Source organism: Gracilinanus agilis, chromosome 6 (genome assembly GCF_016433145.1).
Source record: "Gracilinanus agilis isolate LMUSP501 chromosome 6, AgileGrace, whole genome shotgun sequence".
NCBI classification, from domain to species: domain Eukaryota; kingdom Metazoa; phylum Chordata; class Mammalia; order Didelphimorphia; family Didelphidae; genus Gracilinanus; species Gracilinanus agilis.
The window spans coordinates 245,291,769-245,305,598 of NC_058135.1; the positions used below are offsets into that span (position 1 = coordinate 245,291,769).

Sequence of the window (13,830 nt, forward strand, 5' to 3'; positions counted from 1 at the left end):
GTTAAGTGATTTATTCAGGGTCACACAGCTAGCAGTTACCTTAATCCAGATTTGAACTCGGGGTCTTTCTGACTCCAGGTCCAGCACTTATGCACTGTGCCACCTCATTGTTATTTTGGGGCATTTAAGAAATAATATGTATATATATATATGTATATTATTTCTTACCTTTAAAAAATTTAAAATTATCTTACCTTTAAAAAAAGTAAAGCATATATGTTATATATATATGTATATACATATATATATATATATGNAATTATTCCTGAAGACTGACATTGCAAATAGGTAACAGTTGCTTAATCATTTTCAGTCATGTCTAATTCTTTGTGACCCCTTTTTCAGGCTTTTGGGGCAGAGATACAGGAGGAGTTTACCATTATCTTCTTCAGCTTATTTTATAGATGAGGAAACTGAGCAAACAGGGTTAAGTGATTTATTCAGGGTCACACAGCTAGCAGTTACCTTAATCCAGATTTGAACTCGGGGTCTTTCTGACTCCAGGTCCAGCACTTATGCACTGTGCCACCTCATTGTTATTTTGGGGCATTTAAGAAATAATATGTATATATATATATATGTATATTATTTCTTACCTTTAAAAAATTTAAAATTATCTTACCTTTAAAAAAAGTAAAGCATATATGTTATATATATATGTATATATATATATATATAACATATATGCTTTACTTTTTGAATTTTTAAAGGTAAGATAATTGAGAGAATGAACTTGGCACACTCAGAACTTTGTCACCTGAACATTTTGTTAGGATTGTTATGGAACGTTTGTTACTACTGGTGAATAATAAAACAATAGTCACACAGAGCAAAGATGCAGGGCTGCAGAGTGTTGGATCTTGACTATAGTAATTCAACAATCACTGTCTTTGGCACTACAAGAAAAATTTTCAGTATTATGACTTTCACTGTCCTCCTGAGGATGAGAAGAGGAATAAACCACCCTATCAGCTAGTTTTCTGTCTCACAGCAGATAAGATTGGTGACTTTCAGTCACCTCTCCCCACCTGGAAAACAGCACATTAGGCTGCTGAATCCTTGTGTGAAAGAACTTCATTCTCTGGCTGATTCATAGAAAGTTTTAGGGATAACAAAAGGTTGAGACCCATGAGGGAGCCCTCAGATTCCCCCTCCTCCCTTCCCCATTATTTTATAAAAACGACTAAAGAAGAGAAATAATTTTGGCTTGGAATGCTTGCTTGTCTTATTTTCTTATCTGATAAGAGGTACATTTGGCTCCACTAGGATTATAAAGCCCTGCCAGATAAGAGGTAGATGGCTGCTGCCCAGCCAGAGGTCAGAGGGTATTGGATGAGCAGTCAGAAGGTCTGGGCTTCAATACCAGCTCTGCAAAATTCCAGCATTATAAAGTTGGGCAAGTCACTTAACCTGTCTCAGGAGCAGTTTGTCTATAAAATGAGAAAGAATAAAACTCACACAAACTACCTTGCAAGCTTCTTGGGACAATCAATAAAATAATTTAGATGAAAACACTTTATAATCACAAAGTGTCATAGGAATATTTTTAAATAATGTTATTGATTTATTTGCTTTTCACATTGCCTAAGTTTCTTCCACCACCCCTCCCTCCGAGAAAATAATCTCTTATAACAAAGAACTTTTGCACTTTATGAATATGAATGTGATCCTATCCAGGAAACATTTGTTCTCTTCTCTGAGACTTAGTTTCTTCATTAAATAAGGGTGGTGGTGGTGGTTTGCACTTGGTGACATCTGAGGGTTCCTTTCAAGTCTAAAAACTAAAAGCCTATTAGAATATTAAGCAGTCATTGTGTGCAGAGAATTATTCTAGGTACTAGTGAAATGCACAATTTAGATAATAAAATCCCTCACTTCATAAAGCTTTCTAAATAAGTATGTCTAATGTCTAATAAGTCAATAGGTGAGATGCAAAAAGTGTTTTTTGAAGCCTGTATGAAGGAGAAGGTTGTTGCCAACTAGGAACATTGGGAAAAAAAAGATTCTTCTTGGAGGAATCTGAATGGGGCCTTCAAGTCAGCCAATCAGTCAATAAACATTTATTAAGCACCTACTATGTGCCAGGAACTGGGCTAAGTATGGATGATACAAATATGAAAAGAGTTCTTACCCTCAAAGAACTTGCAATCTAATGTGGGAAGACAACACAAAGACCTGAAAAGGTAGTGCAAAGGGAAGGTACTTGTGGGGCCTGATGGAGAAGTCAAAATGAATGTAGCCAGTTGGAAAATTGAGATAGTAGCCTGGTGGCCTTAACCATTCTTCAAAAAGAATGGTGGTTCTGAGAGGAACTCCTTTTTATACCTTTTAATAAGACAGACCCTGGAAGTAGAAGATATCAGTAAGGGATGAATATTAGGGATGATGCGATCTTGCAGGATGAAGAAGAAGAAGCATGATGGAGAAATCTAAGGAACACAGTAAGATGAGAAGTTCAATACATAAGAAGGAAGGAGATATTCCAGAATAGGGGACTATGTAAGTAAAGCACGGATGAAGAAAGATTTGGAAGAATCCATTGTGCCTAGAGCTTAGATATATAGTATTTATTTTACTTCTGAGTTAAATTCTACTCCAATCTGCTGCATAGAGTGTTTCCTTACATTTATCCCATCCTTGCTTTCCCCCATGCAACCTGGTCATTCTCCTTTCTTCCTCAGATTGCCTTGAATTTTCTTCCATGTTAACTATATCTCCCTGGTACAAACCATGGCCAATGAGGTGTGGTAATATTGCTTTGTTTGCATCACTGTGTCTACAATACTTACATTGAATGAATGCCTACTATATGTCAGACTCTGGGCTAAAGGACAGGCATGTGAGATTTCCTAAAAAATGAACTAGGAAATAGGGAAGAAGACTCAGGAAGAATGATTAAGGGACCTTGAAATCTAGAAACATGACATGTTGAAACCAAGGAAGGGAAAAGTGAGAGTACTATGAAAAATGAGAAGTTAACAATGTAAGATGTTGCTGGGAGCTCAAAGAGGATTATATTCATGCAAAGTTCATTTTCATTTCTACAGTCTTCATTCTCCTTGAATTCTCAGCAACATCTAATTTGGAAAAACTTATTTCAGTAGAATGGTTGGGACAGAGGTCAGGGCATGTGGTGATGTGTAAAGAAGTGCTGATTTCAGAGGGAGACAACTTTTTTTTTTAAGTTTTTTTACAAGGAAGAGGAAATAAGACTGGATGAACTAGTGAGTTAGAAGGATCAAGAGAAGGCTTTATTTTTAGATTTTGCGAAATCTGAACATTTTCATAGGCAGAGAAGAAGTAGCTGATGGAGAAAGAGAGAATGAAGAAATTAAGAAACATGAAGATGATTACTGAGATAAGATTCTGGATGATACAAGAAGGGACACAAACAAGCCTTGGGCATTGAGATATTTCTCTGGAAAAGAGGAACAAATGATGCTGAAAAACTTCAAGGAGTTGAAAAGGGTAATTGAAGCAGCTGTCATCAAACTATCTTAGTCTTAGTGAAGTGGGTTAAGTACTCTTCATTGAGTAAAATGTTCAAAACATAGTGTAAAGATTGTCAAGCATCAGGGGACATCTGAGGTAAGCTATAAGAATTCTCAGTGATACATAAATGACCAGAATGGGAGTTGACCCACCAAACTCTAATGCCAGGGGTTTCTGAAAGATCTGAAAGTAACTGTTGGTGTTGCTCCCTCAGGTATGAATCCAAGGCTCTGTAGTTCAATCCAGAATATTTCCCTGCCTTTGTTCCATCTGTTATGTTCCTTTTAGAGAAAGCACTTAGCTCATTGGGCAGTATATCACTATTCTAATGAGACTATCAGTTTCTCCTTTAGTTCTTCCTCCATTTCTTATGGGTTTTTAGTGTCAAGCACTATTTCTAATGGAGAAGAAAGTGATCAAAAGTTGACCAGTAGGATGAAGGCAATGAGCAAAAGGAAACCTAAATAAAGAACTGCATGTATGGCAGAGCCACTATTTCTTTCGAATATATCTTTCTATTTACTAGTGTCTTTCACTAAAAAAACCCTCAAGTAAGTAGCTCCTATGTTTTCTCTTCACAAAATCTAACCATCATAGCTTAAATGTTTCTGAGCTGGGTGGCAGAGATTACTTCTCTCCTTTGGGCTATCGCTATCCTTATAGTAACCCTGATATTTCCACTTACAGGATTTATGAGAGAGTAATAGACCCTCCGGAAACCAACCTTCCCACAGGAAGCAACTTATGGCTTGGGCAGCGCAACCAAAAACATGGCTTGCTGAAAGTAAGCACAGCTTTTTTTTTTTTCTAAAAGGAGAAATATATGTGTGTATATATACTCACTATGAACTGTTCATTTAATTAATTTAAATAATGTTTTACTGATGCCTTTAACAAACTTCCTTACTCTCCCATTGAATACTACCATGTAAGAAAGAAATACAGCTAAGAAAAACAATCAGTATGGTGACTATATATCTGACTGTGTTTGCTACATTCCACCATTATAAGCCTGTTGGCCAAGATAGGGGATGTACATTTTATTATTTATTTTCCAAAGTCATTACAAGGTTTTGGGTTACTCAGCTTTAAGGTTCCTTTGAGAGAACTTTTCATTTACATTGTCATAGTTATTTATCATTCTTACATTTCATTTATTTCTGTTTATTTTATGTTGTGATGAGGAGGAAGCAATCTTTACTAGTGTAGAGAATACTCCAAATCAATGAGACTAGAGATACATTGGAGTAAAAAGAGAAGGCTGTCGCTGGAAATTCTCTGCAATAATTATGATTGACATTTATAGGGCATTTTAAAGTTTGCAAAGTGCTTTACAATGCTTGCAAAGATTATGTAATATTAACATTGCAACAATCTTGTGAGGTAGCTACTCCGAACTCTAGGTTCACTTTAAAAGATGAGTAATTTGAGGCTTGAAGAAGTGAATTGTCAGTGCTCATACAGCACGTGTCAGCAGCACGATTTGAACTTAAGTCTTTCTCATTTTTAAGTTCAGCACTCTATCCATCATACCCACTACCACTAGAAATGGAATAGGGAATGTCCCTTTTGGATTCCAAGCTAATAACAAACATCTCAGATGGAGACTTCCTGATTTTAGATATGGCATGTAGTAGACACTTAATAAAAGAAGTTAATTATTCAGCAATTGTTTGTCCTATTAAATTCATTTTTTTCAATTAGCAAAATTTGTCCCCAACCTACCCCCTGCTATGAATGAAAGAAAAACAAATTTTTTGTCATAAATATTTATGGAAAACAAAAATGAATTTCTATAGTGGTCATGTCTAACAGAAAAAATATAAAAAACAGGTAAAATAATATCAATGTATAAATATATGTAAATATTTAATGTAATTATTTAAAATTATAAGTATATGCATTATGTATATATGTATTATAGTATATGTATATGTATTATAAGTATATGTATATATGTTATACATGAACACATATATTTGATTTTGCATTCAGTCTTTTACCTCTTTATCAAGAGAGACATAATTATTTCTCTGGAATTATAGTTAGTCATTATGAAGATCAAAGTCACTGAGTCTTTTAAAGTTGTCTATGCAATATTGTTGCCATTGTGTAACTTCACTCTGCATTAGTTCATACACTTTTTTTGTGAGGGATTTTCTTAAAGTATTCAATTCTTCATTTATTACACCAAAATAGTATTCAATCACAATTATTTACCATAACATGATTAAACCATTACAAATTTAAAGATATCTCTCAGATTCTAATTCTTTTCTCTCTCAAAGGTGCTGTGACTATATTAGCAAATATTTAGATCTTGTTTTGCTCAAAACAAATCCCGCTCTTAATATGATCTCCCTTTAATTGTCCCTTCTCCCTTTTCTCCTTTCCTTTTTTCCCCCCATTGAGTGAAATGTTTTTCTGGTATACAACTGTGTGTGTTTACCTTTTGTTTGTCTAGTTTAGGTGAGAATGAGGTTTAAATGTTAGCCTGTCTCCCTACCCCTCCCTTCTTATTTGTGCAGATATCTTTTTGCATATCTTGATTATGTGAAATTATTTCCCCTAGATTTTTTTCCCTCTGTTGTCACTTTCTCTTTGTCTTTCTTTTCATTCTTTTAAAAAAGATCATCAGGAGATAACAGAACCACTCCCAGACATTCTATCTAATTAGACTCTATTATCTCTAGTGAGAAAAGGGATCTGAGTGAACATTTGTATCATTCCTCCATATTAAAATGCAAAGAGTCTAAGCTTATTTAGTCATTTGTCATTGTTCATTGTTGTTCCTTTTTATGTTTCTTTTGACTCCTGAATTTACACTTCAAGGTTTCTATGCAGTTCAGGTCTTTTCATCTGGAATTCCTGGAAGTCCTCTGTTTCATTTTAGATCCATTTCCCCCATTATGATGACACTAAATTTTCCTTGATAAGTAATTTGTGGCTGTAAGACTATAACTTTTGCTTTCCAGACTATTGAATTCCAAGTCTCCATTTCTTTACAGTAGTGATGGTGAAATCTTGTATAATTCCAACTGTAGCTCCTTGGTACTTGAATTCATTCTTTCTGACTGCTTGCAGTTTTTTTTTTCTTTGATTTAGAAGGTTGAGTTTGGAGTTTCTTTCAAAATGTGATAAGTGGATTCTTTCTATTTCCACTTTTCCCTTTGGTTCTAAGAGATCTTGGCAGTTTTCTTTTTAATATTTCCTGAAATATAATTTCTATATTCTGTTTTATCATGACTTTCTAGTAGTCCAATAGTTCTTCATTTCTTTTTTTTAATTATCTGTTTTCAAGGTCAATTCTTTTTGCTTTGCTATATCTTACATTTTCTTCTCTTTCCCTCCCAGGCTTTTGATTTTGTTTTTAATATTTGTTGTTTCCTTATATAGCCATTTTCTTCTACTTATTCTAGTATAATTTTCAGGGAGCTTACAATTGGGGTAAGATTTAATAACTCTTATACTACGCTGTTAATTCCCTTTCTAGTTCTTTCTCCCATAGCTTTTATTTCTTTCTCAGTTTTTCCACTATCACATAGACTACACTTATTTTTTAAAAAATTAAACCTTAAAAAAACTTCTTGTTTCATTGCAGAAATTGTAGTTTAATTTGTGCTCAAACTACAATTTTATAGAAGGCTTTAAAGCAGTTTTGGAGTCATTCTCTCCTTCTGAGCTTGTGTCTTGAGTATTGAAGTCACTATCATAGCATTTTGGGGATGAGATTTTTTTTTATTTTTCCAGCCTACTTATTGACTTCAGAATTAATGTTAAGGCCAGGCTCTATATATTTCTGAAGGAAAGGTCTGGACTAGTTCTATTGCTGCTTTTTTTGAGCATTGAGCATCACACTGTTTCAGACTCTCAGGGACAGCCCTTGCTGGGGCTTTCATTGCTCCCCAAGAACTCTGATCCAGAACAAAATCTGACTGATGTACTGCACTGAACTGAGCTTTCAAGTTCCTGACCTGGGTTAATGGTTGACCAATAGCCTGTTGCTAGACTAGCATTATCAGCCGTTCGACAAGCACTTTCAAATGATTTAACTATAGACTTCTTTTGACCTCAGATTTCTGACTTGTTTATTCCTCTAGAAGAGCCTTCAGATTGGGTTAGAAGCTGAAACTGAGAGTCTGCTCCTCACATCTGAGTCACAATGCTGCTGCTTATTTCTTAATTTCCTCCATTTCCTCCTTGCTTAGTATACTGTCTACTTTCTAGATTCTCATGTTAGAATGCCATCCCTGGGTTCTGGTCCTTTCCTCATTGTGCCCTGAATTTATGATCTGGATTTGGATAGGAGGTGACAAAACTGCAAGTTGGCATCACACCTTAGTCTGGGGACCTAACCTTTCCCTTTGATAAAATCTAGGGGCACTGGAGTACTCTAGGATGACTTCTGGCCAGACTTTGTCTCCAGTGTCCAAAGACCTTTCTGTTTCTCTATGCTGATGTAGCTTGGAAAAGTGATTCGTTATGATTGGCTTTCCCAGTCAGGAACCAAAATCTGCTGTGTTTTCTGGATCTCTTTGCAGGAGTTTTGAGTGGGAAGTGCACTATATATCTTTCTGCTATTTCACCATCTTGGCTCCACTCCTCTCTCCTCCTCCTAACCAGCATTTCTTTATTGAATGCCTGAGATATGCATAAACACTATAGCATCATGCTAGAATGCTAATAGGGAAGCAAAAGCAGAATGAGGCTTTTCCTTCTGGGAACTTGCAAGTAATCTAGCCAGAGGAGACAAAACATGCACATTTGAAACAGTTAAGTAACAAAGTTGCTTCCAGCTTTTAGAGTCTATGATTTCTCATGAATACAAAGCAGCATATGAGTAAATGGAGGACTAAGTGATGCAGACATTATATACAATATAAATTTAGAGAAGAAGAGATCATTGTGGGTTGAGGTAGATTAGGGAGACTTTGTAGAGGAGATAGAACTTATCCAGGACTCCATGGTGCCCTCTATTTTTTTAAAATCATTTTTTTAAAAAACCTGATGATTTTAAGAGGGATAACTAGCTGGTTCTTTCTCCTCTTAGGAGGTGTGGCATTCTAGGTATGTGGCCCATTGTGAAAACACTTCTGGTATCTTATTGTTTCCACAATGGGGTCTTTTTATGATTATTTCACCATTCATGCGATCTTCAAGTGCCCAATTTAAGTCCTATTTTTATTTGTTTTTCTGGCTTTCTGGTCACAACTTAATTAGAATCATGGGCCATTTTCTATAATGTTAGATGAATAATGAGACTTTTTCATGTTCATAAGGAAGAAAAATAAACCAGAGCCTTATATTTGAAGTGATATATTTTGCTTGTACATCACAAGCATTTCTGAGTGTAGTGAAAAAAAATTGAAATTTGGGGACCTGGGTTCAAATCCTAACTTTGCCTCTTATTACCTGCGTGACTTTGGATAAGTCATGTGAAGTGGGGGTACTTCATAATACAAGTACAGACACCCAGAAATTCAATAATTGGAACCATTATTTATTAAAAAAAGGAAAAGAAATCTACCAGCTAGGACAGCCTTCCCTAATGGAAACTGTATAAGACTGACATTACAAGATCACTTAAATAGGTTTGCAAGATCCAAAGCTATCCAGATTCTTATTTGTCAAGAAAAGCCTCATCACAAACATAGGTGTGTGTGGTCAGTGATAAGTGATAACATTCAGATTATTCAGAAGATATTTACTTTTCATATAAACATTCATCCAAAGTTAGCTATTTTTACCTTGCATTCCATCCTGACCTCTTTGTTTGTCCTGATGTCCCTTTGTTGTCCATAGGGGAATTTGGACTCTGACCTACCACTTGCATAAGTTGCTTGGCCCCCTAGAGAGATTAGGTCAGTTTTCTAAATAATGCAGGAATGGATTAATCTACTTCAATTATACTTTATTCTCTAGCCTATTTCATTTATTCAGTCTACTTCACATGTAATCTCTTCATATCTTATGTCCTCATTTCTATTATTTGAAATATAGAATAGAAGATCAAAGGACCTTTCTAATTTTAAATCTATGATCTTATGACCCTGCTTCTTTTACCTTCTCCTTTCTGTTTCTCTCCTTCACCTGTTGTCTTCTTCTCTTCCCTGCAGAATGTTTTTTTTATATTGTATCAATTCCTCAATCATATTGATAATATAAAGATTTTGTCCCTTCTATCTACCACTATCCCGCTGCAAAAAAATTGAGGCCAACTGCCTTCTCTAAATAAGAGTTGGAGCATCCTTCTAGTTGTAATATTTGTAACATTGCAGATGCTTTTAGGTTTGAAGGACAACAGCATTTGATTTTATTGCTCTGGATCTAAAAGTCCCTATGATATGTTTTTAGAATAAGATTACATTGTTCTACATTTTAAATATTAATGCGACACGTTATAGGCAAAGTTAAAGCAAAAAACTCTACAATCCAGCATAATTTTAGTTTCCTGATGCATTCTTATGGATAGTGAAAAAAAAAAACTGTGACTGATTGAAGAGCATGGGATATAATCACTGGTTTAGTGCCATCCAGAAAAGCTCTTAATATTAAGTAATTCCTATCTGGGACCAGCAAAGACAATCTGGAGATTTCTTCCAATCAAAATAGCATTCATCTGAAGAAACAGCCTTGGTGATAGTGATAGGCTTATCCGCATTTTCAGATTGCCATGGTTTTTCCATTATCAAGATGGTTGACTACCCACTCAATTTCCTTTTGATGCATTTAGCACCTAAGCTGATTATGCAGTTACAATTTTAGAGAGGGAAAAGGGAAAGGCAAAAGTCGACTATAGACTGGAGCAAGCCTTCAGAAGCCATATGGTTTGGTAGGACATTTGTGACAAAGCCATAGCCTTGATGGCTGAAGAGAGATGCTGTCGAAAATTCTTTTACGTTTTGAATACGTTTTTCTCAGAGAGACGAACAAAGGAGGTAGCAGCAACCTCCGGTTCAAAACCTGTCCCTTACCTGGACTTCATTTTTGCCTCTAACAGCTGAGCTGTCACTGAGAAGTGAAATTGATGGCATTATTTTCTGCTACAGCTGTTGTTTTTTACCTCAGCTGCTTCCCATAATTCTGCAGATGGTAAACATATGTTTATAGCCACATCGGAAAAGAAGCTCGATTGGATTCACCCATCTTTAATTCTTTTATGTGGAAATCCAAAGTCAGAGAACTCTGAGATCTTATACATTTAGAAATTAATATTTCTGTGCATTAACACTTAGGAAACAGCAGGGTAGCTAATGATATGTTAATGAGCTGCCAGTTTTTATTGATCATAATGAAAATAGACAAGTGCCTTTCTTGGCTTTTATGTATGCCAGAATATTTTATTAACTGTCTTCAGGGCAGAGATACATAATTGGTTGCATTTTTTAGATCCTACTTGTGGATTTCACAACTCTTACTTTTTTTGTTGCTCAATGCAGAAGCTTGGGTCTTTGCCAGTTTACAAACAGTACATATCTTCATCCATATATTTACATGCCCAGCAGGGCACCCCCTCCCCTTTTCCCTTTCAAGGCAATTTGTTTCAGTGTTTTAGCACCCAAAAAAAGTGAACCATTTTCTTCAATGTAAACAGAGATCTGCAGGGAAATAAGAGCGTTAAAAAAGAATTAGCATTTGTTTCCTACAAAAGCTGTGCTTGCATTTATATCTGAAGCCTTTGGGTATTATTATGAGCCCTTGCCTAATCATGGTTATTCTATACATAAGAGTGCCCTAATGACATAATTTGATAATTGCATGTGCATACATCTTCCCCTTTTTAGTGAAAATTGAAAAATTTTCTGGGAATGTTGGGAATCACACACAGGAGTTGCATGAACATGAAAAACTCATAATGGGCCATTTACCTATTCTGAGTCGCTTTCTCAATGCACCATTACCCAAAAGAAGAACATGGTGGGAAACAACAGGTGAATGGAATAAAGGAAAGATAGCAACCTGTTTCATCTTCTTGGCATGATGCCACCCTATTAGCAACCAAACCTCAGCAATTTAGACACCCCTCATTTAGAATTTGTGACATTTCAAGATGCCAGGCTGGGCTGCAGTCAAATATTACACCTCTGCAGGCAGATAAAAAAGTCTTACTAAAGAAATTGGTAGAATAGACAAAATTACAAAGAAAGCTTTAGCCTGTCATTTAAGCAGACATATACATACAAACTCACTCACCAGACCATTTTCCAAATGTTTTGATAACTGTTTTTAACAGTTTCTTTTGTTTGCAAGCAATTGTAGTTTTAACTGTGGTTGCTTTTTGTCTAGTCATTAAAGCAAGTCTAACTGGACTGCTGTCTGTCAGAACCTTATAAGCCCATGTTAGTTTTGTTGGGGGATGGGATATATCCCATAATGTAGTGGTTTTCACAGAAGATTGGCAAGATTTTTGATGATTTTTTTTCTGATCACTTGATATATCCTAATAGTCAGATGCTATTAAAACTATAATATTGACACCTAGCATTTATATAAAGCTTTCAGTTTTGCAAAGCATTTTATATTACCTCATTTCATCCTCACCACTCTAAGAAGTAAATACTACTATTATCTCTTTGACAAGATGAGGAAACAGAGCCAGAAAGAGGTTAAATGACTGGTCTAGGGTCATACTTCTAGCCTGTGTCCAAGATTGTATTTTTACTCAAGTTTTGCTTACTTGAGGTCCATTACTCTATTCAATGTACCACCTTGCTGTGCATATTGGTCAAAGGCATTTATAGAGACCATAACATCTTGGATCTAGAGCTAGAATAAATGAAAAAGAAGTTGTATTGTCCAACTCCTTCATTTCACATATGAGGAAACTAAAGCCTGGTGACATCAGCACAATGGTATGTGAATGAGCTGGGATAACATAAGTATCTGAATAGGAACTTGGAAATAGGACCAGCCTTGGTTATATGGTAGAGTAGGATTTCAATAGCTTTTAAAATTGGACTATATCTTTAAAATCATTTAAGCAAATTACTCATTTTATAAATATTTATAATATTGATATATTTATATAGGACTTTATGGTTTATAAAGTATTTTTGTTGACTACCTCATTTGATTTTTGTAACAACCAGATGAGGTAAGTACAACTAATATAATCATCTTCAATTTATAGATAAGGAAACCAAGGTTCAAAAAGTTTGAGCCTTTCTCAAGATATTTCAGGTAGCAATTAGTAAAGTTAGTATTCAAACCTAGTACTTATGATTCCAAATACTGTGCTATAATACTCCAGGTTATGAGTAAAGTTAAATGAGGAGAAAATAAGAGAAATCCTTTCTTTTTCAAATTTAGTTATCCTATGAAGTAAATTGGTATGCTTCTCACAAATCCTTATCTATGCAAATCCTAAATTTCCAGAATAGAGGAAGTTGGTGAGAGCCATTCCCTTTTTATTTCAAGGTTAATATTAGGCATCTCAAGAAACCTAATCTCCATCGACAAATTAAACTGTCACCTTTGTGTGTGTGTGTGTGTGTGTGTGTGTGTGTGTGTGTGTGTGTGTGTGAATGCATGTATATTTATGAGAAGTTTATCTTAAAAAACAAGATGGAATTCTCAGAATAGGAGTTAATATGGCTTGGTGAAAGATTCTGGACAGAGTGTATCCTTTATCTACTTATTCATCCTATCAATACAGTCTGAATGGGCCATCATTTGTAATGAAGTCACTGGTGTCATTGAAAACCAATAAACGCTAATGTCCTTCTAGCTGCCCTTAGTTTCTGAGTACATGGCATACCTTTTTAGGACTCCTCTTTGTAGGAGTAGAGCTCTGTGATATTTTTATCAACTGGGTTAATAATGGATGTGGCCCATCTCAAGATGAATCAGGGATACCAACTGGTCCTTGACTTTCCTACCTCCAGCCTGATAAGAGGCAGTCTCAAAGTCAAGAAGGGCTGCTTTGAAATCCTGCCTTTGAATCTTACTTGTTGGATACCACTGAGCAGGCCACTTAAGCTCTTATTTCCATAGCCAACTTTCTAAAACCATAAAGGACAGATTAGACATTAGTCTGCATTCTTAGAATGGGGAAGCTCCCTTAAGAATGAAAGCATAGCTCAGAAGCCAGGAGCTGTCCAACATTAAGACCACAACTAAGAAAGCCTGAAAAGTCAGCTATCTGTGTAGTCTCTTTCTTGATTGTCTTTATCACCTTCTTCATCTCAGATTTTGTGCCTGAAGCATAGTTGAGGCTATGTTAGTTATAAAGCTTAGAACTGTGGGAATCCCAGTTCAGGTAGTCTTTCCATATGCTTGTGTTTTAATAGCTACAAGGATCAGAGAATTGTAAACTTAAAAATTAATATATATCTCCAA

At 35.5% G+C, this 13,830-nt stretch overlaps 1 protein-coding gene across 1 annotated transcript in view; it reads left to right on the plus strand.

Annotated features, from left to right (window-relative positions):
- Positions 1-13,830, plus strand: part of NELL1 (neural EGFL like 1) — an 883,145-nt gene that overhangs the window by 174,107 nt on the left and 695,208 nt on the right. The window contains exon 5 of the mRNA XM_044681836.1: positions 4,180-4,276. Within this exon, the coding sequence (XP_044537771.1) occupies positions 4,180-4,276 (97 nt within the window). The remainder of the gene's footprint in view (positions 1-4,179; positions 4,277-13,830) is intronic.